Here is a 26,943-nt window from a genome sequence, read left to right on the forward strand (position 1 = left end):
GTTTTTTTTTTTTTGGAGGCGAGTTTTGAGGCATTGTTTCGTATCCCCTTCGCCGTGCCGATCGTCACCGGCTCTTCTGGCGTATTGCGGGCCGGTTTTCCCGCTTCCCTCGCGGAGGAGGCCGGTGGTACCGCCTGGGCCCGCTCGGGCCTTGTTTCTCCCCAGGCGTAGGGAAGGCTCCTTCTCTTCTCTTCTCTCTCCTGGCCCAGCCCGTGGCGCTGGAGGCCTCTTCCTGGGCCGGCAGGGAGGGAGAGAACGGGGGCAGGTGGGGCAGAGCTCCCTCAGTTTCACCCTTGAGGTATGGGGACTCCTCCCTTTCCCCGCCTTCCTGGCCTGTGGGCTCTAAAGCTGCCTTCGGTGGCAGCGGCCTAAGTTGTTTTCCTTCGTGTTTCTTTTTTTTGTAGCGCTAAGGCGAGGTGGAGGAGGCTGAGTAAAAGCTATACTCTGTGCCACTTAGAGGTTTGTCACCTTCAGGATCATCCCGGTGTGCCATCACCTTGGTTGGGAGGCGTTCCTGAGTTTTGTTTTGAAGTAAACTTTTTTTTAAAATACAGGCCTACGGATCACAAAAATATGCGATTTTAGGATCAGGAAAGGCTTGTTGTGTAAGAATTGGGCTAAGCTGGTTTCTGTCATTGTGGTTTTTCTTCACGTCCTGTTTCTTGCTATTTAACTTCCTTGTTTAAGACTTAAGGAGTTGCAGGCAGGGTGAATTGTGTTGTTCTCAATTTGTGCTTAAGCACTTTAAAGGCTTTTATTAATTTAAAGGGAATCCATGGGCCCTTTTTATGGCTAACAAAAATACAGAAGATGTTGTGAAGCTTCCTGTAACTATTACTGTGTCAAAGGGTTTGAGCCTTCCTCTGTAGGAATAAGCTGTCCACTAAATTCTTGGGGATAACCCCCAAATGAGGCAGGATTCCTGATGAACTTCAGAGCTGCTGCTTTTTATACAGTGTGCCAAATTATCAAAAAGCTTTTAAGTGTCTCACATGTATTTTAGGTATTTGCAGTCGGTATAGAGGTGAGGTGATTGGGAGTGACATGATTTGATACCTTACAATGCTCACTGTTTTTTATTGCGATAACTGAGTGATGTTTAGGATTTTCAGGAGAACCTTAAATGACCTTAAAATAACTTTAAAAGAAGGTAATGGATTTTGAGAAGGCAATTTTAAATTAGTAACACAGTAATTGCTCTTGTAAATGGCTGTTTCCTACCTCTGAACAACCTGCATTCTGAAATACTGTCATATTGGTCTGTTTAGCAAAAAAAGGAAAAAAAGGCATTGCCTTGCTCCAGTATGGTGCTGTTGTGATTATGTGTTTCTCAGTAATTGTGGTACATCAATGGCATTTATTAATTTGTCTAAAAAGATATTTTTGTTGTATTTCTTGGGGAAAGAACCTTAGTGCCTCTTCTTCCGTAAGTGCCATTAATTATCAGGTGTCTTAATGGTCAGGAACTTCGATTGGAGAAGTCTTCACAGACGTAACACAATGACAGACCAGTCACAGGATGTCTGATTTATGCAAGAAAGTCTTTGTTCACGGTCTACCTTGCTTAGTGTGACAAGTCACTGACACATCAGTTATTTTTTGTGAGATCCCTCCTATGAAACAGTTCTACAGTATTCAGAAGTCTTAAAGTGTCATGTTCTTTTTTCCCCACTCCTTGAGCAAAAATTTAGTTTTGTTTTCTCCTTGTCTTAATTTTGGTTTTTTTTTTCAGGCAGACATAGATCTTGCTTTGATTAATGAACAGTTTTAATGATACATAGATTTCAGGTCATGCTGGAACTACCTGCTCATCTGGGAGCACTGGTCATCAGCATGCCTTCTCTGGGTTGACAATGAAAACAGGTCCTACTAAGACAGACAGCTGTAAAAATTACATTTTCCAGAAAATAAAAGAGGAAGAACAGGAAGAAATCAGTTTTATGTGACACACAGCAGAAATACTTCCTTCAAAATAAATTTGTTTTGTATTCATTTCAGAGTTTTGTTGATAATGAATGGCAACAAGAATTGAGAAGTGGCTATTCATATTTATTCTAAGAGTTCAAGTATTGCTCAAGTAGCAACCATTGCAGACAACATTTGTAAAGATAACACCACTGATACGCAGACAATTTTGCATCAATAGTGTATCTCAAGTACAGTGTATTCTGTTTCTTCCAAGATGTTTTATTAGGTAGAGGCTTTTGTAGTACTAAGAGGCTTTTGGAGAGAGTTTAGACAAATAGACTTCTGTTATTCATACTTCTTAGTAGGAAAACCTTTGTTTTGAGCACATTGTAGCAACATAAAATGCTGTTTACAATCATGCACCTTGAAAATTGTTCTTGTCAGGCACCTTAGCTAAGTAGGGTCAGGTCTGACACTTGAACGATAGTACAGTACTTGACATCCATGGCACTGTTTCCAAGGACTTTAGCATGATTGCAGGAACTAATGAATTAAACTTCACAATACCTGTGAGTAGAAAATATTTCCTTTTGTTGATGGGAAGAAGTATTGAGAGGAAAGTTTAAGATTTTTTTTTCTTTTTGAAGGGGTAGTGGTGGTGAATTTTTAAAGTGATTTTAGGGAGAAGTAGATGGCTTTATTCCAGTTGTGCAATGTACAGAAGACATCTCTATGTTATGTTTGTTGGTGCCTAAGTTTCCTGACAAACCCCTCATGTTTACTGTGGGTTGAAAAGCACATAGAAAGATAGAATTTGCACTAAATTTTAATTGTCTTTTTTCATTTTTTATCATGTTTTTTTTTTTTCCTAGTTCTGTATTTTCATGTAGAAAATTTCTGCTGTGTCCAGGTGTCTTTGGTTTCAATTAACGGAAGATATTTGAATGGATTTATCCAAATAAATGTGAAAGCATGTGCAGCCATTGCTTAAATATTTCCTTGGATAACAGCTTTTTTGCAAGAGAGTGAGTGCTTAGTATTGTGCATGCTGCCCATTGCAAGCGATCAGTGTTTGGCACCTATGGCCTGCTGATAGTTTGACCAACTTGTAAGTAGGCACAGTGCCATGTTAACAGATGGGTATGAATACAGACAGCCAAGAAACCATGTATGTGTATCTAGTGTATTTGTTAAGGGCAGGGTTCCCAGCTGGGGACGTTCAAACTTATGTCCATTTTGAATTTTTGCTTTTATGGATAAAGGAAGTTGTCATTAACAATTTTTTAAAAAAATAAATACCTTCAGGCGTACAATTATTGACCATGTTAAACAAAATAAGCGGGGGTGTGGAAGAAGAGGGAAGCACCAGCTCTTCCTTTGATACTCTTGAGGAGCTATTTTAAGTAAATTTAATTCCCTTTTAAGCGAGGCTGCTATCGAGTCTCACTGTGAATGTCAAAGATGTGGAGTGTATCAATAGGTTTGTTTCACAGGCCTGCTAGCTTTATTGTAAGAGAGGCTACACATTTTTCTCTTACGGGCAGCAATCTGTCCAGCATTCAAGCACCTAAGCGTGTCTGTCCAAGTCTTGCCCGAATTATTTGTAATGACTCAGAGATCAAGGGGGTGCAGTCCTTCAAGCCCTCTGCATGATTCTTACATTGACAATAAGTTGTTTCTTAGCTTGAGGACAGCATGCTCATTTTGGATATGTTTTGGTATCCTTTAGATGACAGTGTGTGTGATCTTGTCCCACATCTGAGTCACTGGGCAGTGCTGCTGATTTTTGCACTTTCTTTTTCACTTTATCTGAGTCAGCCTTGGGGCTCCAGACTTCTGGTTTATTTCATTACCACTTCTAATAATTTCAGTCTCCCCTTTGTTTTAATCCATTTCCTGATTTGGATGTCCTGTGAAGCTGCTTAAAGGTCTGCAGTGATCTTTTTGGCCTGCTCTTGTAAGTGATGTCAACACGTAGCCTTTTATACCACTCTGTTCTTTCTGTCACTTTGACACCATTGCTTTCTCACTGGTATGGTCTTATCTGAGCTGGCTGGAATTGTCTTTGGTACCTGAAAGTCTCATTTTTCTCCTGAGAAAATCTGGAGGAAGGATCTTCCTTCAAGACAGTAAACTATGTATCACTTGAAGATTAAAAAAAAAGAAAGACAAAGGGATGTAGAGAGGAGTTTCTTGGAGATTGTGGATAATGATGTGGGTAAAGCTAGTCTTAAAATTTATGTGTAAAATGTGTGTTGATTGTAGGGAAGAATGTTACTGTATAGAAGGGGAAATATGGAAAAGTAATGCAGAATTAAAACATCCTATTTTGTAATAATGAGGAAGCTTGTGCAATGTAGGTGTTGATAAATACCAGTATTTTCCTGTGATGTATTTCATAAAAGTGCTTTGTTGAAGTTACTCATTTAGATATGAGTACGATATTCAGAAGGTATTCAGATGTGGTTCTATGACATGAAGATACTTCTCAGATCAACAAAGACACTGAAAAAGTAGAACTTTGGCCTGTAATGATGCACCTTCTTTTCTGCATTTATTCCTGTATTGAGTGACTGTGGTGTCTGGAGACTGCTTGCTGCCAGAGTCCATTACTCTCTGACTAGGTTACTTTAGATGTTCAATGTATAAATGATGTAATATTTAGTATTAAACTTACTTATTTGAAGATATTTGATGCTATGGGAGATTTCTGACTTAGGAGAATGATACAAAATATACTGAAAACAAGATAATTGTGACACTTGGCAAAATACAGCAATTGCAATGCACAGTTCAGTCACAGAACTCTTGTGATTCTCATTACTGGTCTCTGTAATATGTTCACTGTCACGATGCTGGTGTCCCCAGCCACCGGGAAGGAATATTTGGATTGCAACCAGCCCAAGCCCATTGTTCTTTCGAAGTTATTTTCCTAGTTATTTAGTTTTTGCATGCTTGTATTGGACTCAGCCTCCTATTCACTGCCCCCAAGATGGCCTGGCTAATCTCGGGAGACATTTACACCTCCATTTGATCCACTTAGCAATTCTGAGCTCCACTCAACTGTCATTTAGCTGCTTTCCTAAAACAAAGGCCACCCACTGGCCCCCTTTGTGTTGCGCTCCTGTGAGTTCCTTTGCATTATTGCCAGAGATCCGTGGGCACATCACCATTCTCCATCTCCACGGAGTGTTTTATCCACTGTTGGGCTTTATTCTGTCACATTCCACCTCGAGGGGTTTGGTCAGTCACAGCTGCAGACTTGAGTATTAGTGGACAGAAGAACATTTTCAGGCAACTTGACAGTTATTCTTGTCTTTAGTAAGTAGAGAAGTGGTTATGGGCTTCTCTCTTCAGTTGCTATTTGGGTGACAGTCATTTTTTGTGGAAGAAAATTTGCTGAATGTACCCAGTTTTGTAGGAGGGGGAGTGCTTTTGGAACAGTTGTCACAGTTACGCAGTTTTCTATTTGGGAAACTAAAATCCTAGAGGAACATTAGAAATGAAGGAGGAAAACTGATGCCGAATAACTGAGTTTGCCTTAGGGTTATTGTATTGAGTAGCTAGACTACTATGAAAAAGTTATTTTGCTATCCAAAAACTTCCCAAATTGTGTATTAATATTGCTTCCTACTTCCAGCAAAATAATAAAATCCCACCAATCAGAATGGTATCTTTCAGAAAATAAATGTGACTTGTTTGTATGACATTTATCTGCATAAGGTAGAGGGAAAGCTCAGTGTTTTGTAAAACAATTTATGAAGGCCTTTCATGTAAAGAGACCTAGTGCACTCTTTGCTGTGTCATGGCTGCATTTGCAGTAATTTCTTTTAGTGCAGCAAAGTCTGGCTCTACTAAAACCTCAAAACACTTGCTCAAAACGAGGCCTTCTGCCAAGAAGGACTTGAAGGTGACGGTGGATGAGAAGCTGTACGTGAGCCATCAAGCAGCTCAGAAAAACAGGTGTATCCTGTGCTGCATCCAAAGCAGCAGGGCAAGGGAGGGGGTTCTGCCCTTCTGCCCTGCTCTGGTGAGACTCCATCTGCAGTGCTGCATGCAGCTGTGGGGTCCTCAGCACAGGAAGGACATGGACCTGTTGGAGCAAGTCCAGAGGAGGGACACAAAGATGATTAGAGGAATTGAACACTTCTGTTATGAAAGGCTGAGAGAGTTGGGATTATTCAGCCTGGAGAAGAGAAGTCTCCAGGAAGACCTTTTTGCAGCCTTTCAGTACTTACAGGGGGGCTGTAAGAAAGATGGGGACAAACCTTTTAGCGGGGCTTTTTGCAATGGGACAAGGAGTAATTGTTCTCAGCTCAAAAAAAGAAAGTTTAGAATAGATAGAAGTTAGAAATTTTTACAATGAGGCTGGTGAAACAGTAGAACAGGTTGCCCAGGGAGGTGGTAGGTGCCCCATACCTGGAAACATTCAAGTTTAGATTGGATGTGGCTCTGGGCAGCTTGATCTGGTTTGAAGATGCCCCTGCTCATTGCAGAAGGACTAGATGACATTGAAAAGGTTCTTTGCAATACACAATATGATATGATTCTATGATTCAGTTTGGCAGAAGAGGTGTATTCTGGTGGGCTGTTATTTCTGCAAATATTGCTTATCTGAAACCGGGGGTTGTGAGAAGGCAGCAGTAATAGTTTCACACTTGGGATCTCAAAATAGGTATTTATGTGCTAGTTTTTGTGATGACCTATTCAGTGCTGCCCTGTAAACAATAACCAGACTTTCATTATTTTTTTCTTGCAGTTATATAGGAGAAAAAATAATTAATTGTTTGAATGACTTTTTATTTTTTACAGGTAAGGGGAATTCCTCATATTACTACTGAAGACTTGCAGTTTTTCAATATGCATGTTTAACTTCAGGAGAACTGATGAGCTTTATTTCATAAGTTTACTTTTTTCTAAGTTTAGACCTATGATTGGTTGTGATTGATTGAATATGATAGATTCTGAGATTTTTTTAGCATGTATTATACAAGGTCTTGTAATAGGTTTCTCTTGTGAAGATTTTTGCTGTCAAATTTTTTGTGATGCCTGGAAAAATTAGTTGTTTCTCACTTAGAATTCATGCCAATGAAACTGCTTACTGCATTTATTTTCAAGTATCTTTGTAGTAATAAATTATAACTTAAACAACCCATTCTTTTTTGTGCTTCTAACAGATTTTTATGTAAAATAAGTGGGATCAACATGTAACCTATTTTTTTTTATTTTTTCTTCCCTTCACTTTCTCTAGGGAAAATGCCAAATAATAAGAAAACTGCTGGAAAAAGAGCCCCTGCAAAGAGGAAACTTGCTGAAGTGTTTGGTCTGGGGGAGGTTCTTGCAGATACATCAAGAAAAGAATGGAAATTAGGTGCCCCTATAGGGCAGGGAGGCTTTGGACGCCTATACCTTGGTAAGTGTAGCTATCTTTGATAATGCTTTACAGTGGAGAGTGAGATGTTTATCCCTATTCAAAACAATGAAAAGTTAACCCTAAGTTAGAAATATGAAGTGTCTTCACGTGATCTTTTTTACTAGAACCTTAGCTTGGGTCATGGTGTTGGAAAAAAATCTTGAAAATAGATAAATGGTCATTTTAAATACTAGTTTTATGAGTTTCCAGTGGTAGTTCATTCTTTTTAAAAATCAAAATCTTTGTTACTTTTTAGCCATGGAAAGGATAGTTTAGTATTTATTTAAATTTGAATTTTGGTCTGGCTGAAAGACTGGATTTTTGCATGAGTGTCTTTATAATGATGAATTCTGAACTGAAACTGTCAGTGCATATTATCTGGAGGCTACTGGTCAGCCAGTATTTGGACTGGTTTAGACTTTGGTATTGCATTTACTTTTCCATTGCCTTGTGAACTTTTGGCATGCCATATCCTTTTTTTAATGTGACCAATGCTAAAAACAAATCAAAGAACTTACAGTTTAAAGCCTCAGTTCAGGTCTTGTTTTGCAGTACTATTACAAGGAAAACTTTTTAAAGTCAATAGTGTTCCATACTTAGTACCTCTTTTACTTGGACACATGAACAGATAAGAGAGGTCTTGAGACTTCTCTGCTTGATTGCCCCTAGTCATTTTTCAAACAGTTTTGAAGGGATGAAAGTTAATGTGATCATTATAATATGGTCTTCCTCATCTTGGGGAAAAGGTTGCACTGGATTCATACTGAGTTGGAAAACAGGAAAAAAATCTGTCCTGCTTTTAAAATGAACAGACTGCAGCATAAGTGGGTTAAGGAGAAAAACAGGACCAGTGGGTGGCTTTTTGCCAGAGAAGCTTTCAACTACTTACTCAGCCTCGCTCAATGAGCTATTAAATTTACTGGAGTTCCAACTCTCGAATTCCTGCTTTGTTCAAGCCAAAGCTTGCTCTCTGCTTCCCCATCATTTGCAGAACGCTGTGACCCTGACTGTTCCTGTACTTTATACTTGCCTAACTTGATGTTCTTCGTATCCGTGTCTTTTGTCACAAATACCAACAACTTAGTAGCAACAGAAAGTCACCTTTGGATACGTGACGTGGCAACATGAAATTTATTTTTCTTTATGTCCACCAATCTGTATGTTTATAATAGTCCTAGAAAGCAAAAGGAATACTATTGAGTAGGAAAAAGTTATTGGATAATAAAAATGAACTCATTCATTTAGTAAACTGCCTGTACTCCTCAAACAGAAGGGAGAATGCAAGAATGCAATATCCATATACAGTAGCCTTCACATATAGAGTGATTTTCTTACCAAAGGCTAAGGTACTGGTCTATGTTCTTGTCAGTACTTAGTTACTTTGTTGTACGTTTGTCCATCCTGCATAGCAAGTGTACGCTTTGTGAGAGTTTCCTTTCCTATTACTAATGAAAGCTTCCTTTTTAACAGCTGATGTTAATTCTTCAAAGGCGGTTGGCAGTGATGCCCCTTATGTTGCAAAAGTGGTAAGAGAGCATTTGAATTTTTACTTCACAACTTGAAAATATTTGTTCTAGATTAGAATGTATAATTTAAAACAACTTCTGAAAATAATGCATTGCAAAGTACTATTTAAAATAAAAGTGTGGGGATACAGAGAAATGCTGCTGAGAATTGGGACTCCTGTGTATGAGGAACATCATTATGGAATATCAGTGGAATTGAAAAAGATCCATGAGATGGATCAGATTCTCTGTCATTTGCTTCCTATAAACAGCACAGTTATCACCAAGTGAATGAAATCTGTCTAGCTTTTGGAGAATTTCTGTGATTCAGCGGCGAGTCTCTGTGAACTGTTGCTCACCACTGGATGTTGGTAAACTGACAGATGGCTCATGAGTAGAAACAGCAAAACTTTGATTCCTGAGGTCTCCACAAAGTCCTTTAAATGTTTTTTCATAACCCACATACATGTTCTAATTGCTATTGAATTAAAATATCACTGACACGATTTTTTAACCTAATGATTAGAGAGAAGAAAAAGCACTGTTGATAGCTCATTTTTAGCCCATTGTAGCAAATCAGCAAATTCTTTCTATTACTTGAAATATTCTTACAGTTTTAGTCTAAAAAAAGAGTTATTTACTTGGATTTGGCTATTTTTCTTCCTAAGGTATAAAGTATTTTTTCTTAAATTTTGCCAGAGTATTTTGTATAGGTCTGGTAAGATCTTGCAAAGTCTTAGTGAAAAAACAGGGAGTATGGGAATAGCCATAGGAGATCCAGACCCTTCATTATCTTGGTGGCACTTCTGCTCTTGCAATAAAAGTAAATACCAGAAAACTGTACAAGAGCTTCACAGTGTGAAAGATTAGTATTTCAGCGCAGTTCAGAACTGCACTGTTTTAACATTTTATTTGTAAAACTACATAATGATACTGAAATGTCTTGCTGCAGTAGCTAGCCACTTTGTATCTATGTTAGTGCTTTTAACATTTGTTCCTGAAACTATAAGGTTAGGTTAAATTAGAGTAAAATACATTTTGGTTAGTATGTGCCTTTAATCTTGGTATTTACATCTGCTGACTAAGGGGAAATTTTAGAATACTGGTTTTGATACTGTTCCACCCCAAGGTGCAGTTTGTGATGACCCTCCCTCCGAAGTGTTGTCTCTCGCTGAAAAAAGCAGTGCTTGCTGCGCAAATATCAGACTGCCACACTTTCAACATCAGCCTGCTGCTGCTGCCTTAGGTGTTCGTGGGCAGCAATTGCAGACAGACCAGGAGCCCCAGCCTGCAGCTGTGTGGTGGCAACCTGTGTTAGTATGTTCAGCCTGTACTGTTGAGGATGGGGTGTCCATCGTACTGGAGCTGTGGCCTGTTTTAAAGGCAGACATTGAGACCAGCAGCAGTGGTTTGCCTGTGAGAGGCAGTGGCTTCTAATTACTGGCTCCTGCTGAGTTTGGACTGATCAGGAAGCAGAGCACCATTTAACTTTCATGGAAGAATCTGGTTTGACTTGCTGTGAAAATCATCAGATATTCATTACTTTATGCTGTGTGTAATTCCCGTCCCCCTCTTTTCCTGAGTTTGAAACCTGTCCATCTGCTTCTCTCCACTTTTGAATATAAGAGTTGCCCCAACTTTTGGGTTGCTCCTATGCTAGATTCACTTTGTTGCAGCATTTTGTAAATACCTCCATTGCTAATATCCCAGATGACTACTCACTTTTAATTTGCCTTTCGTAATTTTGTCTTTATGGCAGTAAAGAATAGCCCCAGTCTTTGTGCTAGCCTCACAAATGACCCATAACATATTATGCCTCTACAGTCTAGTAGAACACAACTACAGCTAAGAGCCCATTTTCTGGTGCCTGGGTGGTTGCTAGTTTTTCTATCAGCTGAAGCAAAGTGGTTAACAGCTTTGAACAATTATTAGTATTTAACAAAATATGTGCTTCTATAAGTAATGTTCTTCAAATAAAGGTATTAAAGCAGGATGGAAATTGGCTTAGGCTTTGACATGTCCTCATAGTATTGATGTCTGAGCAGTATGAAATGGATCACAGCTTTTATTAAAAAAAAAAGCGCTTTTTAACATGTGGACCTTTCAGATGTCATTGTTCAGGAGTGGATGCAGGGCTTAATTACATTTCATGACATTTCTGACTGAAAAAGATCAGAATTCTTAAAACACTACTTGAAATTTGTTGGGTTTTGACATGTACTCTATAATCAATCTTTCATTATGTTATCTTCTTGAATAAGAGTTTAATTTCAGTTTTATAAGTCATGTGTTTAGAATGACCCTGGGCATAAAGCTGTAGAAATTTGTTTGCACTCCTTCTGGATTATTATGGCAAATATTGGACATTGTGTAAGCTTTTTTAGCATCACATATGCATTTATTTATCTGTAGGTAGAATTAATGGTACTGTGGGAAAACACGTTCATAGTTAACTTTTAAGATCTGGTTTATGGCTAAATCATTTATCCATTCTCCAAGTATGAAAAGACAGCAGATTTTTCTTTCTGACCAGAGAAAGATACATCTCTTTTTCAGCACTGAGACATAAATTTTTGTGGAATAATTTATTTATAGATAAATACTGTATGAATTTTTAACACCTAATTTTTTGCTGTATTTTAGTAGGAAAACAACGTTGTTCAAACCTGTGTAAATGGAATGAAAATTGTATATAAGAATTCATATTCTAATAAGTTAGGGTATTAATAGATTATGTTACGTAGGATCAAGTGAATAGGTCAAGTAATGTGTGTTCGAGATAGCTGCCATAGAAGAATTCAGCTATTTAACCCTTCTTTTCTGCATATATAATCTCAGTATTTCTAATTTGTTGTACATTGTGGATAAATAAACGAACTGTGAAAGTTAATGTGCAGGTACCAAAGTTTGTCTGTGTTGATAATTGATCTGACTGTCTTTGGTTTTGTTACTGCTTCCTGGTTCCTTCTCACAAGGAGATGCCAGAAAGCTGTCTTGGCTCCGTTGTTTATCAGGGCAGTGCTGCTGAGAAAGTGAGGTGGAGATAGGCTGTAGCTTTGTAATCAAGTGTCCAGGCCCAGGAGTGGTGCCCAGCTGGTGGTATCTGCTCCCAGCGTGTCCCTGTCCAGCTGTGCCTCCGAGCCCTCACATCAGTGCACCAAAGCCCGCGGTCAGGGGCGCATTTGAGCTCTGCCTTGCTCCGGTGAGATGAGAACAGCAGCGAGCCTCTCTTAGCTCAGTGCTACAGCCTGGCCTTTAGCAATTTGCTGGATCACTACATCTGCATTTAAAAGCCAAGATTAAACACATTTAAGATTGATGTGTATCTAATGTCATGTGATTGTATTATTCCTGAATTTTTTTGCCAGTAATTGCATCCATTTTGTTATTTTTTAAGTGTAGGATATTCTAAAACAGGTATTTTCAAGAGAGAGAATGAATTTGGATATATTTGAGTAACTTGACAAAAATATATTGCTTAAGCTCATCTCAAAATCAATCACTCAAAAATTACAAGAATTGAGAACATGTTTTATTTTCTTTTTTCCTTACCAAGTTCTGGAAGTGTAGAGTCAAGATACTTGCCCATCTGTTGTTCTTGCAGTATTTCAAAGCTTTGGTGTTTTCATAGGAATTTCTCTCTTGAGCTTTACTTGTAAGACATGCTTCCTGTAGATTTGTCCCTTGAAAATGGAACTGAAATGTATTAAATACAAGGTAGACTCTGAAATCAAAATAGGTGTAGTTCTTGTAATTTAGAAAAATTTTGAAATCCTCTGTTATTTTTATCTTGGTCAACTACTGTATAAGGGAACAAAATGCTTTATGTTCAACAAGAATTTAACTTTTGTTAAGATTTTTTCATTGAATCATTTCAGGTGTTATTTTAAGATCACTAAAGGCTACTACAACTGATGCAATCCAGCTGTAATCTGGAAAATCTGAGATAACATTGTTTAATGTTCTCTGCTAAACTTCTGCCAATAAGTGTTAATATTTCTATGCTTTTCAGTTAATTTCTTATTCTTTAGTCTTTTGTTATGGGGCAGTATTCTCTGATATCCTTAATGTCAAGCCATTTATAATAAAAAATAGCTTTTAGAGCTAAATTTCTTTTATAAAAACAAGATATTCTATTGAGTTTATCAGCATCAGGTAGAGCATTTCAGGGAGAATGTGTTATTATAGGGTGGATGTTACATTTTATGAACTTTTAATAATTATTAGTCATTAACAGAGCAGTTTTTAATGAATTTTAAATTGTCTTAAAGGAACCCAGCCAGAATGGACCTCTTTTTACTGAGTTAAAGTTCTACATGCGAGCTGCTAAGCCAGATGAAAGTAAGCAGTCTATTAAAATGTTTTTAATGAACTACAAGTATTTAGGAAAATAGAGCCTGTAGAAATAAGGCTGAACTTTGAGAATCTCTTTAGGTTATTTTCAAAATTATTTTTAAATTATTGAAATCTAATTCATATATATAGTAAATTAGAGGGTTTTGGTAAGAAGTTTTTTGTAGTTCTGTTGGTGGTATTGTCTAAATTTAAACTTGAGTTGCATCTCTGTCCCTACAATGGATATGTGACTAACTTTACTGTATACTTTGCATACATATTTCCATGAAAGAAACAGCTCAGAGTACGCAGAAACAGTAAGCAATGTGACTGCTCCCTTTTTATGTATGTCTCTACTCATGCAAATTCATGAACTTAACTTTATTTGTGTTTTCAGTTCAGAAGTGGACTAAGTCCCATAAACTGAAATATTTAGGTGTACCAAGATACTGGGGTTCTGGCTTGCATGAAAGAAATGGAAACAGGTGAATATATCTTCTATTGACATATGTTGGAATTTATTTCATCCACAACCATTCTTTCTTTTAGCCTAAGTTACTTAATAAGGTGTATTTTCTGTTTATCTTAATGTTGTTCACTTCTGCTACAAATTTTCATGTTCATGGTGGGGTGTGTTTAGGGACTATATAAATAGATACATTTTATCTGTATTCTATTTGTTACTTCTATTTGTGTTTGTTACAGTCTTTATAATTTTTGTGAACATTGCTGTAATACAATGATGCTATTTATGTATATGTGGTTTAGAAGCTTTCTATATTTTAATTAAAGTCAATTTCTAATGTACACGTCCTGGAATAATATGACTACCTTCAAACTTTTTCTTGTTTCGTGCATTTAAAGAGTATTTTCACTCACAAATATTAAGGACTTAGTACTCACTCAAACCTGTTCAGTTTTCCCTAGGGATAGGGCTTTTTTTTTTTTGCTTAATCTGTGAGCTAGAATAATTGCTACTCCCATGTTAAATTTGTTTTAAGTCTAGGGATAGTTTTTAGTATTGTTCCATGCCAGGAAAGGTTTTTGTTACTTGGTCTTTAATGTTAATGCCTGTTTATGTAATAGTCCTTGTTTCCTAGTGGCCGTTCTCTAAACAGCTGTGCTGCAAAGGAGTTTTAGTAATTCTCTGCTTACTGAAGATCTTACAGTAGGTCAGGCTTCTTTGTGTGGTCGGCGTGTATGCCTTAGTATGTCAGAAGTATCAGTGTTTCAGTAGGTCCTCAACTGTGAAACTAACCTAATGTAAAAACAACATTCGTTTTGAGAGGCAAAAGTAAATCTATCATTTATTTTATCCTGCAAATAAAAGTGACTTTGCAGTGTTTAGTGCATAAATTTCTTTAATATAGCCACTATGAACATTTATAGCTCTAGAACCAGTTTGTCCATAGCAGTGAATAGCAGAACCACCTTCGGCAAGTGAGAGGTTTTTGTTGTTAACAGTAGGTCAAAAAAAGTTTGCAGTAGATTTCAGTGAAGGAACATTGTAAGTGGACATGTTAAGTCATTTATAAAAACTAAGAAATGTATTTTTGTAAGTAGATGATGCTTAGTTTTACCTATAGTGAGTTACAATAGGGATGTTTTCCTCTGTGAGTACTTGTTATTGTGTTGCATAACTAGAATAAAGAGCAGTTCTTTTGATGGATGAGCATTTGAGTAGCTGATATAAAAAAGGTAAGAATTGATGTACAGCGTTAAAAAAAGTCACGTATTTCCTACAGTTTCTTTTGAGAGACATATTCAATCACTAGTTAGTACAGTTAACACAGATAAAATAGTTTGCTAAGTACAATTCAGTAACTTTGCTGGTTTTTTTGGTGGGTTTTTTTGTTGTTTTGTTTTGTTTGTTTATTTTTTTTTGTCCTCGCATTTAGCTATCGATTTATGATAATGGACCGATTCGGCAGAGATCTTCAGAAGATATATGAAGAGAATGCAAAGCAGTTTCCCCATAAAACTGTACTACAATTAGGCCTGAGAATAGTAAGTTTAAAAAATACATTTTGTTTTCTCAATCTGTCTTCCCTCTGTAAGTCTCTCAGTTCAGTCCCACTTTTGTGCCGAGTCCGGGTCCTCTGGTGGGCGGACCTCGGTACTGCATTTACATGACTTTTGTTTTGTTAGCTTGATATTCTGGAATATGTCCATGAGCATGAATATGTGCATGGAGACATCAAGGCTGCAAACCTCCTTCTGAGTTACAAGAACCCTAATCAGGTATTTATAATGCATTTTACTCCTCATGTTTTAAACCTTCTATTTGACAACAATGAAAGTGCTTTGAACCTGTGAAATCTAGCAGAAGCTGATTTTTAAGAATGTATATGGTAACATTATTTCTGCTTGACATTTATATCTAGTTAATATTCTGTGATTTTTTTAATGGATTTTGCTGGACAGTTATCAATTGACTATTTGGCCTAAATAGTATTCTAGAGAAATTCTTGAGATTAAAAAAAAATTGACTCACAAATAGGTATTTGCAGGTGGAAGCCTAAAATTATATAGCACACTGGTAAATTATGTTTGCCTGTCTGCATTGTTACCTCATTGCTTTGTTCAAGAAATCCATCAGATAAGTGTTCTGTTACTTGGAAAAATTGGTCTTTAAAGTGTTGATTGTTCCACTTGATTTACGGAAGTCTTTCATTTTTCTGCATTTTTAACTCTCTTTACCATTCAAACAATGCATATTAGAGTTACGGAATTATGTATGTGTTCTTGCCCAAATGTTTTAGCTTTTGAAAGATGTAAAATAATTTCAGTTCTCTCAAGGTAACCCTTGTTAGTGAGTAGTAGTAGTATGTAGTATTGTTCAAATGGGTCAACTGGCTTTAAAGAGGGTAGCAGAGTGATTGTATTTATAACTCTACGGACATTACTTCTTTTTTTGCTTGTTAGTTGTTTTGGTTTGGTTTTTTTGGTATTTTTTTAAATTTGATTTTATTGGTGATAATTGTTGTACTGTACTTGCCTTCTGTAGCAGCAAGAAATGACTTCCAGATCAGACTGCTTTATGGAAAACAATAAAACCTATCTGACATTGTTTTCAAATCATATGCATTAAGATTAATAAAGTACGGAGAATCATTCAAAGTTGAACAACTCACCATTCTTAATACTTTCAAGGAAGTTATGAGAATAGTTGGGAGTTGCATTTATCATTTGTGTAGTTTTTGTATTTATAGTTGTTTAACCTTAGAATAATTTGTGGAAATTACTAGGTGTACTTGGTGGATTACGGACTCGCCTACCGATACTGTCCTGAAGGAGCTCACAAAGTATATAAAGAAGATCCTAAAAGGTGCCATGATGGAACTATTGAATATACCAGTATTGACGCACACAAGGGTGTGGGTAAGTATGTAAAACTCAGCAACAGGCATTTGGGTATCCCTTTGTATAAATGAGACTTTACAAAACTCAGTGCAGCAAATAAACAAACCAGGTTTCTGGTTGTAAAAAGAAATGTTTTTCCTTTTTTTTTTTTTAGTTCCTTATGTGCTATGATGGCATTTTTCTTTTTTTTCGTTTACTAACTTTTACTAATTGTATTTTTAATGTAACTTTCTTAACTAGAGCTCCTTAATTTATAAAGACTGTTAAGAGGTTCAGCATATTGCTTCATATTAACCAAGCAGAAATGGAATCGTGCTTGTGAGATCTTGATGGAAAAATAGGTCCTGGTTTTAGGAGAAAAATAGTTGTTGTTATCAATGTGAAAATATTCTTTATTTTAACTCAATAAACTTCATTTAATTAATTAATTATGCCTATAGTCACTGACCATCAAAACGCAAGGAGTGAGAAAAGGTTGAATATGGAAAGGAGAGGTCTGTATCTGATTAATCACTGAAGATTCATAGTGAATATCAACTTCATTTTCTTAATTCTTAAATTTTGCTTTATTAGCATAAGAGTGTGTTCTGCAAAAAATAATAGTTGTTGAAAATTATTATTTGCTTGAGGATACTCAAAGCTGAACATAACCAAAGATGACTTGATTTGCCAATTTATACTTCTAGTGTAGTCCGTGGTCAGTGTACGTGTGGTGTTGTTTTGGTGAGGCTTTTTTTGTGGTTGCTTGTTTCTGGGTGGGGTTTTTTTGTGAAGGCTTAGGGATCTGATCTCATACTGTCCTCCGTTCAGTTTCCAGGCCACATAAAATAGTTCAGCATTGTGGAATTATTTTTGGGGGAGGTGGGGTCTCAGCACTTCTACCTTTTTATAGAAGAAGGGAAGTAAAAACTGTTTTGAACAGAAAGTCAATCATTTCACTAACTTGTTCTATTTTTTCCACAACCTGAGTACTTAAAAAGCTTCCCAAATTGGGATAACTGCAGCATGTCATGTCTTTGAATAGGAGATTGATAAAGGACTTGAAAATGAAGTTGTCCTTCCAGATGTAGGAACAATATTTTTTCCTTCCTAGCTTTGATGCTAAAATAAAGATATAAGTAACAGATATGGTAGTGTTACGTTGTTAGCACTGTCTTAACATATTTATAAATTTTTACTGTTGTTAAACTGTGTGTGCTTTATTAGCTGGTGTTACGGTTGGTTTATTCATATGTGTATTTATATTTAGCACCATCGAGACGTGGCGATCTGGAGATCTTGGGTTACTGTATGATTCATTGGCTTAGTGGCCATCTACCATGGGAAGATAATTTGAAAGATCCAAATTTTGTCAGAGACTCAAAAATCAGGTGAGAAACTACGTGTTTTCTCTCTTTTGAGAATGAAAATATCTTTCCATAGAAATGCTTTGTACTTTCAGTATGTTCCCTCTCGGTGAGTAGCTATTGTTTTCTGTATCCCTCATTTTCCCTTTGTGTCTCATGTATCCTTGACTTGTAATTAAACTTCACTTGTACTGTTCTGCTGTCTTCTTTTGTGTATGTGAAATGTTTATTTTTCCACTGCGGTATTGTCACTTTAGAATTGCCATAGTGAAGCCAAAAGCACTCTTAGCAGGATGCAGGTGACCATCAGCTGTGCTTTACGGGAAGAAAAGTGTGGAGTACGAGTCCCTTTAACACCATGCTCTGATGCATGTGGCAGAAATGAAGGCTAAAGGAGAATCTTAGATGTCTTTGAGCATCATTCCAGCTAGAGGACTACCATCATGGGATTTTAAAATTATTTTTCATTTTGTCCCTCAGCCTCAATGTTAACATGCCTTCCCCTCAGCCCAGATCAACCATGTCTTGTCAGATATTTAATATGAAGAGAGCTGTCCCAGCATAGCAGTTACTATCTCATTAACAAGTATTTGTTATTTGGCTTCCTTAGCATTGGTATGTGAGAGTTTAAAATGGACCAGTTCTTTATCTTCAGTCTTCTACTTGCTTTTACAACAATCAGCAACTGTTTCAGGTAGCCCACCTGGCATTCATCAGGTTCTCAAGTGTGCTGCACACCTACAAATGGCCATACTAAGTCATACCAGAGGTTTATGTAGTATGTTTCTTGTATCTGACAGTGGCCCAAACTGGGTACTTAAATAGTTTATCAGAGCAGGACAAGATTGAAAATTCAAAAGAAACAGTCTTTTTGACTAATTTTGTTTTTCAGATGTAGAGATAATATTTCCATTTTGATGGACAAATGCTTTCCTGGGAAAGATAAACCAGGTAAGAGGAGCTATTTTAAAATACTTGTTCACTGAACTTTGTACCTACTTTAATTCTTCCTTTCAATCAGGAACAACAAAGTGGCATGAATTAGATTGTTGCTTAAGAGAAATTTAGACTCTTCCTTTTGGCTGCAGTTTTATGCACTGCAGACACTGTGTTGCTTCTGGTTAAGGACAGTACTAATTTCAAACATGAGATGTGTAAATTGATTTTTCACAAGTGAATTTTAGATATGGAAATTTAGTAAGTAATGCAAACTTGAAGTATAGATTGTTCCTATTTTGCAGAGGTGATTTGCTGAGTACATTATTTTTTTTAACTGACTCTATTACAAATACACTTTCTTGGGATCTTAATATTTAGTTATTTCCAGCTATTTCTGGTGATTAGAAGAATTTTCTCTGTCAACCGTGACTTGTCTGTTTTTTCAGTGGTCTGATGTTTCATGTGTTATTTAGTATATGTTTCAGTCTTGAACTGATGAAGTTCTGAGATAACATTGAATTTCCTTTTCCACATTTTTAAATATAGACATAAGAAATACCATGTAAATAAGCATTCATTGGTGAAGATTAGCCTGTTACCTTTTTTTATGACTGACTGTTTTCTTCATTGCAATAAACATGTAAAAAACAGTGATGCTGCCATCACTGGGTAATGAACCTTGGTATAATTTTTTTCTAAAATGTGTTGTAGTAAAAACATAGTTATTATAAGTTTATAAGTAACCATTTCAAAAATAGCATGAGTAGTGCATGCATAATTTCTGTCTCTTTTCTAGTAAAAGTGAATGATTAAAATGTTTTCAAATAGAAATTAATTGGAGGTGCCATTTCTTTAGATGAAATAGCCAAATATATGGAAAAGGTGAAGCTATTGAGCTATGAAGAGAAACCTGTTTATCAGCATTTCCGAGAAATACTTCTGCAAGGTCTCAAGGCCATTGGGCAAAAAGATGATGGCGTGCTTGACTTTGGCTTGGCAGAGAATGGAGACTTTCAAAGAAATCCCGTGCAAAAGGTTTTACTCTAAAAATTAATAATGTCAGCTTTTATTGCATTTTGTTGAGCTAAGTAAGAGTTAGTGGTGTTGGAAGTAGGTGTCATACTTTCATCCAGCAACAAATAATTAAATAGTCATTTGTTTAAGTCCTGGTTGCACACGTTATTTCTCTAATTCAACTTCACTAATTCTTAATAAAACTTGATATAGAGTGATGTTTATAGAGGTACTTTCATTGTAGATAGTACCTTGGGTAACAAAATTTGTATACCTAGATATAATGACATTTGAACAGATGAACTTTGGTTAATTTACTTATTTCTTTAATTTGGTAAAACTCCAGATGGATCAAAGTACATGTAAGGTAAGATAAGTCTAGTTTTTGTTCCATATTAGTTTCTTTTCCATGACTAGTTCAAAGCTTAGTTTTAAGTAAACATCTTTATGCCAAGTATTTGATTCTGGAATTTACATATTGATTTCGCTGTGATCCAATATGTTACTTTTGAGTCTTAACTGTATCGGTTGGCTAGGGGTATTTTTTATTTTGTATTTAAGAAGCCTTAAACTCTGGATTTGAATTCCCATTTGAATATGGCATTAAGAACTTTTTAAGCTTTAGGGAAGGTGAATGTTAAAACAGCTTATAACCCTGAAAAAGTGGTCACATAATGGCAATAATGACAATTATCTTGTACTTCAAACTGCATTTATTACTTCTTTGTTTGCATTTGTTAATGGCAGGTGGGCAGTTTATTGGTTCCTTTAGCATGAGCTGGGGAACTGAGAATTACAGTACAGGATAATAGTCCAAGTATGTTGCCTGCTTACTGACATGATCAGCAGTGTGTTAAAGATGGGGGAAAAGCAGGAAAGAAAAAAACCTGTGGTATTCTAAAGACTTCTGAAGATATATGTCCAGCTTTTCTTAGTTCTTTTTGCCCAGTAAATAGTATTTTGGCTAAAATCATACAGCTGTGGTCTCTGTACTAATATTTTCTGCTGAACAGAGTGTAAAGGTCTCTCCAAAAGGAGAGTTTGATAACATAAGTTCTGTTCCCGTTGTGGTTTGATAAGGCTTGAGGCCTGTATTTTGGGGACATAAATAATCTGGTTTTAATGGTTGGCTGGTTTCTTTGCGGAATAAGTTGGCCTGCTGCAGAGCCAACAGCTGTGACCTTTAATGTCCTTGTCCAGCAGAGATGTCTGGTGCACATTTTCAATGGAATAAAAACTTAAAAAATCTTACCTTTTGTCATAGGTTAGCGACACCTTTTTAGCCTATATTAGTCAAGACCATTCCCAAAGGGTGGGATAATACTTTTCCATAGGTTCTTACCTCCTGATATCAAATAGAAGTAAGCCTTTTGATTGGGTTTCTTTTTTTTATATACTTTGGGAACCATATGTGTGGTTAGCTTGCTCAGTTGTCACAAATATGTTCAAGCACTTAGATAAAAAAGGGAGTGCTACCACCCTCCTTGAGTGAGCATTTTCAGCTGTCTGCTTCATATTTCGGTGGGCTTAATGCTACTTCATGCCAGCTACTGCTGGAGTGTCTGGACAGAATAAGATTGATGGACATCAGGTTAACATAACCCTCTTGCTTTTGTCCAAACACCAGGACAGATGACTCTTCCTTCTATACTGGATTTTGTAGGCCTTGTAGCAGCTGCAGTATAGGCTAGGGTAGAAGATGATTTAGTGTTTTAAAGATAAGCTCCAAATTCCAAACTTCATTAAAAACTACTCTCCATAAAGATAATTTGCCACTGATTAGTAGCATTTCGCCTCTGAAAGCCAGGATCACAAGTGCTGAATTTTGTTTGGCATGCTTAATACCTAATTTGAAAAAGAAAAATGCAATCTGGCATCCCTCCTTGAGAAGATTATGACCTCTAACACAAAATATCTATGACATTTTGGCTCTACTGATCATTTAATCACAACAGGTCTTAACACACCTATTCTCCATTTCTTGTGGTGCAATCTACCATAATATTTTCTTAAAACAGTGTTATTTGATGTTCTGAAGCTATGCTGTTTCACAGCTAGGAGATAATATTTCTAGCTTCTATGTAAAGACATTCTTAGAATGTAGGATTCTCCTGTGCTGTCAGCTAATTGAGCCATGGTGGGCATTATATGTTACATATAAGCATGGTTGTTCTGGAATCTGAGTCGTTCTCCAGTATTGGTATCTGGGTAAAAGTCACAGATGTCTGCTATATTAAAAGTTAGCATTTTATTTTCTGTATCATGGCTCAAGTTTCCCCAGATGTATAAGTATGTGAAACACAGTTCACAGCTGTGCTTGAGGTTTCTTCTTTTTTTTTTTTTTTTTTTTTTTTTTAAATAGTAAATGCATGTTGGTTTGTGAGTGTGGTATTCTATAGCAGTTCTAGCCAAACAAGAAGCTAGCAGTACCATGTGTTGAAGGAAGTATTTCAAGCTCTCGACTAAATTATTTAGAGCAAGGACCACATCTTATTGTTGTTCAGTGCTGAAGAGCTGCTGGGTAATATTTGGAGTAAAGTAGCCTGGAAAAATACAGGTCTTAGTGATTTGTGGTTCCTTCTAATGTTCAGGTTCAGATGTGCAGGTGTTGCTTTTGTCAGATGAATGCTCCCTGATTTCTACTGCTAGGTAATTCACCTGCATCAAGATTAAGAAACCACTTTTTATTAAATAAGCTTAGAAACAAGATAAATGTATTTTGCTTTTGTGTAACATGTACTGAATATCTGTTTTTCTGATGAGCGTTTAAAATGTTTCCTAGTACAATTGGGAGGAATGCATTCTCTCTCATGTAGAAGCAGTACAGTGCTGAAATAGTCCTCCTTAATTTTGGTCAGAATGAACAAAAGTGTCTGTGTTTATTCCTGCCTAATGCATCACAAATCTGCTGACATACTAACCTTGGAGTCTTGGCTGGCGGTAATCAGGCCTGTGCACCGGCAGGAAAGATGTACCTAATGCACTCCATCAGTGCAGTTTGCATATGGAAGTTCTCACAGGGGAGCTGCCCTGTGCCAGCTGAGGGTTACCTGCCCACTGCAGTTATTGTATGTAATTATCGAACCAATCTGTTCAGCCCAGCAGGGTTTAGATGGTAATCATGAAGCAACACTTTGGAAAGGAAAGATGTAATGCACTCTCCCCTTCTCTCGTGAGCTGTGTGAAGTTGTAGCCACTTTTAAAGCTGTGTTAGTAAAGCTCTAGTCTCACACAATTAAAAAATAAAAAAAATAAAGAAAAAGGAAAGGTAAAACTCCAGTGTTCAATGCTTTTCATGTATGTTTGATGCAGGTCAGTTCATCCTTTGCAAAAATCGTGGCTTAAAACAATAATTTTCCATGACCACTTCAGGAATACTTTGCAATAGTAAGATTAATTGTAATACACAGATAGTAAGAGTTCTATCCATTTAGAGGTTTTAAGATAATGTACCTTGCATGCAGTTCAGATTTCCCAAATACCTCTCTTTGGAACAGAACCCATCGTTGCTATTAAAAAAAAAATGTACTGTAAGTGGGTATTAGCTACTTTTAAGCTGTGCAAAGAAAGCCTTAAGAAGCAAGAATCCAGATAAACTTGAATTTAATGTGGTGTAATTGCTTTAGAGAAACCCAATTAATAGGAACTTAGGATAAAATGTTTTTATGTGTTAAGTTTTTCAGATTGCTCCTTTTGTGACAGTTATTCAGTGTAAGTTAAAAAACATCCCATGTTACGATCACAAAACCTCATGTTTTCATACATTAAAATTTCAACTCCTAAAGTGATCTGCAGATTGGGGAACTGTTGTTTTAAGTTGTGTATAGCTTAGTACTAGTATTCTTGTTTTAATACAGGAATAAATTTTCTCTATGACTGGAGACATTTTATAATATAATATCCTCACAAGGTATTTCCTTATTTTATATTTTCTACTTTGTGTAGTCTTTCCTGCTCTTGAGTTCAATTGCTATTATTTTTTAAAAATTTTTTTTTTTTTTCTTCAGAAAAGAAGAAAGGCAGCAGCTGCAGCCAGTGAGGGCACTGAGGCGGAAATGGAAGATACAGGAAGTCCAAAAAAAAAGAAAGCTGCTACTTCTAGTAAGTCAAAACATTGTTCTGACAGTCCCATGTACTGGTGTGGCAGGATACTTTGGCTAAAGTCCAGACCCCCACTCAGCCACTTGCTCCCCTCCTCAGTGGGACAGAAGGAGAAAATAGGTTGAGAAAACCCATGAATTAAAACAAAGACGAGGAAATTTATTACTATCTACTATTTGTTTTGGGCAAATCAGACTCAACTTGGGGAAAATAAATGTAATATATTGCAAATTTAAAATAAATTTGGATAGTGACAAACAACTTTGCTTCCCCTTCTCCCAAACTCAAGCTAACTACTTCACCCAAAACTCCTCTACCACTCTCCTTGTTCGGTGCAGGGGGTCCTGGAGGGGAAGTGTGCTGTGGTGTCTGCTGCTCCTTCATCATTACATTTTCCCCCTGCTCCAGTGTGGGCTCTCTCTTTTGGGCTGCAGTCCTTTGTGGGGGGGGCGCGTGCGGGTCGGTGTACGTGGCCCAGTTTTTTCAGGAAATATCCATTTTCTCCAGGTTGGGCTCTCATATGAGTTGCAGGGGATATTTCCTGCATTCTGGGTCTTCTGAGCTACAGGGAACATGTTCTCTGGTGCAGTGGAGTACCACTTCCACCTTTGACTTTGGTGTTCTGTCTGCTGTTTCCCACTCTTCTCCCTGCACTGCTGCTTCCTTTCTGCCTGTCTAGTGGTTTTTCCCCTTTCTTAAATGCTTCCACAGAGGTGCCACAAACAAATTTGGCTCAGCTTTGGCCTGCAGTGGGTTTGTTTTGAAGCTTTGGCCTACAGTGTGTTTGTATTGGAGCCATCTGGAAAGGGCTGTGTCAGGCACAGGAGAGCAGCTGATCTCTCCCTACAGATTCTAGCCCTGAAGCTGACCTCAGCTTACCAAAACCTAGCCACGTGGCCATAAAATACCCAATAGAACCATTTACCTTTAGCAGTGCAAGTGCTTTTGATCTTTCACAATTTATTTTTTAGATTAACTTTATAAAGTTAAAATATTTCAAGTTTCTGTCTAAGAAAGGATTATGCTCCAATTATGTAGTGCCTAAAGCTGGTAGAATTGCTAGCTGATAAAAATTGGTGGCTGAACCCTGTTCTTTTGCCATCATTCATTCTCTGCTCATTCATTTTGTCCTCCTGTCTTGTCCAGTTCCCTGTTAGAACATGCTGACTCCTCAGGATTCCTCTTCACAGAATGTTAAAGCCAAGGGCTAACAGCAGCAGCTTCCAAAAGCAAGCGTGTTTAAAGACAAGGAAAGGATTAGCTATAAGGATAGAAAATGCTGAAGCTATTTTTTCAACATAGTTTGGCATAGTTTCAGTGCAGTCTGGAAAAAGTCATGGACAGATAAAGTAGGATTATTGAAAATGCAATGTGAGAAATCTTCAGCAGATCTGTATAGGGTAAGCTGATGGCGAGTGTCTAGTCAAACTGCTTTATGGATCCAACCCTGTAATGCCTTTATGTAAATGTGGACTGAATTCAAGTAATAGCAAAGATATTTTTCCTCAAGAATTATGGTTTATAATTTCATTTAAAATACCAGATGTTGTCTGTGGTCAGTTAGTATAAAAATAATAAAGCAGTAGGACTGAAGTCTACCCCAAAACAAATATCCTTGTTTAAAAACAGTTTGACAAAGGAGTGTTGCAGGATGGGAAACTATAACCTTTCAAAGAGTAATAATGTTGGTGGGTTCTGGATTTACCCTGGTATATTTACTCAAACTGTATGGTACAAAGTACATGGAATGAAGCTAATGTTATTCCAGGAGGTGACACTGCTTTGTTCATTTTCAGCTGTTCATATTATAGAATTGTAATCATTAAGACCAGTGATTATTTCTCTTTTTTGAATGCCTTTTTACTTGTTTACTTCAATTTATTATAAATTCTCTAGTCTGTCAGTGGCTGAAGAAGTGGTAATTGGATTATACTTTCAAGGCAATAAAATTATTTTATATGATGCTGACACTTAATAGTTTTAGCATTTTAGATATAATTTAAGACTTTTTAACAAAATACTTATTAATACAGCTGACTATTTTCTGGTTGCGATTCAAAATGCATGTGCAGAACATATTTTCCTTTCTTGTAATATATTATACTACCTTTTCCTGGGATTGTAGATTGAATTTCTTATAGAAGGAGATGGAAAAGAACTTGAAGAATTGCAATCCAGTTGGTAACATCAGCTTTTTGTAAGCAATGAGGTTTTCTCAGACCAAGTAAAGGTATTTGGGAGGCTATATAGATTTTCAACATAAGCTTAAATTAGAAGAACTTACTCTTGCTAGTTCAATAGAGCTACAGATGAAATGGCTCTAATTTACACTACTCAGTTTAATGAATACCAAGTAGAGGGAGTATATGAAATGATTTCAGGTGAAATGTGATACATGTACTTACTCATTTGGTTCTCTCCAAATTTGGAATTAAAAACTTTACCAACTATTATGTGATTCATAAACCTGTGTAGAAGGAAGGGGCAACTGTTTCATAATCTTTTCTGATTCTGATGCTTTTATAATTTGAAAAGGTCTGATTATTATAGAAATACTTAAAACTCTGTTTCCAAATCTGACTAGTTTTTGTGTTTTTCCTGTGACTAAAAAAAAAGTCTTGAAGTTCAGTAAAAATGGATGTTTTCTTCATACCTCTTAGTTGTACAATTTGAAGTGAAGTCATACCGGAATGCTTTAAAAGTTGTTGAAATTCTATTTTGTTGGTTTGTAAGGGGCATAAATATGGTGGAATGGTGGTTGCTCTTCAGGTATTCAAACAACATTCGTAAGTATTTGAACATAAAACAGTGACAAGAGGAGCTGTGCAGCCTCTTGCAGTTCAGCTCATCAGCATTAACCAGATTTTTAAGCAGTTTGGCTTATCCAGTTCAAAAGATTAGTTATCCCCAAAAGATCCTGATCAGCTGTGTGGCACGTAGAGTACCTTAAGGTGCTCAGTGGCTATAGGGAACTCTGCCAGTAATGAAATCTGCCACTGCTGGGGCTGGGGAGCCTGTG

The 26,943-nt window shown here is 36.8% G+C and overlaps 1 protein-coding gene across 2 annotated transcripts in view; it reads left to right on the top strand.

The window, feature by feature from the left end:
• Window positions 1-118: 118 nt before the first annotated feature.
• VRK1 (vaccinia related kinase 1) overlaps window positions 119-26,943 on the top strand; it is a 35,523-nt gene continuing 8,698 nt past the window's right edge. The window contains exons 1-13 of one of the 2 annotated variants that reach the window (XM_017729056.1): window positions 119-150; window positions 1,924-1,927; window positions 7,159-7,321; window positions 8,792-8,847; window positions 13,098-13,167; window positions 13,559-13,646; window positions 15,060-15,168; window positions 15,310-15,402; window positions 16,410-16,542; window positions 17,774-17,894; window positions 18,763-18,821; window positions 19,666-19,844; window positions 23,831-23,924. In XM_017729056.1, the coding sequence (XP_017584545.1) occupies window positions 7,165-7,321; window positions 8,792-8,847; window positions 13,098-13,167; window positions 13,559-13,646; window positions 15,060-15,168; window positions 15,310-15,402; window positions 16,410-16,542; window positions 17,774-17,894; window positions 18,763-18,821; window positions 19,666-19,844; window positions 23,831-23,924 (1,159 nt within the window). In that variant the 5' untranslated portion in view covers window positions 119-150; window positions 1,924-1,927; window positions 7,159-7,164. Of the gene's footprint in view, window positions 151-434; window positions 460-1,923; window positions 1,928-7,158; window positions 7,322-8,791; window positions 8,848-13,097; window positions 13,168-13,558; window positions 13,647-15,059; window positions 15,169-15,309; window positions 15,403-16,409; window positions 16,543-17,773; window positions 17,895-18,762; window positions 18,822-19,665; window positions 19,845-20,169; window positions 20,191-23,830; window positions 23,925-26,943 lie in introns of those variants that run through there. The other variant, XM_017729055.1, reaches the window with a different exon arrangement.

This window comes from Corvus brachyrhynchos, unplaced genomic scaffold, assembly GCF_000691975.1.
Source record: "Corvus brachyrhynchos isolate BGI_N302 unplaced genomic scaffold, ASM69197v1 scaffold1, whole genome shotgun sequence".
Classification (NCBI taxonomy): domain Eukaryota; kingdom Metazoa; phylum Chordata; class Aves; order Passeriformes; family Corvidae; genus Corvus; species Corvus brachyrhynchos.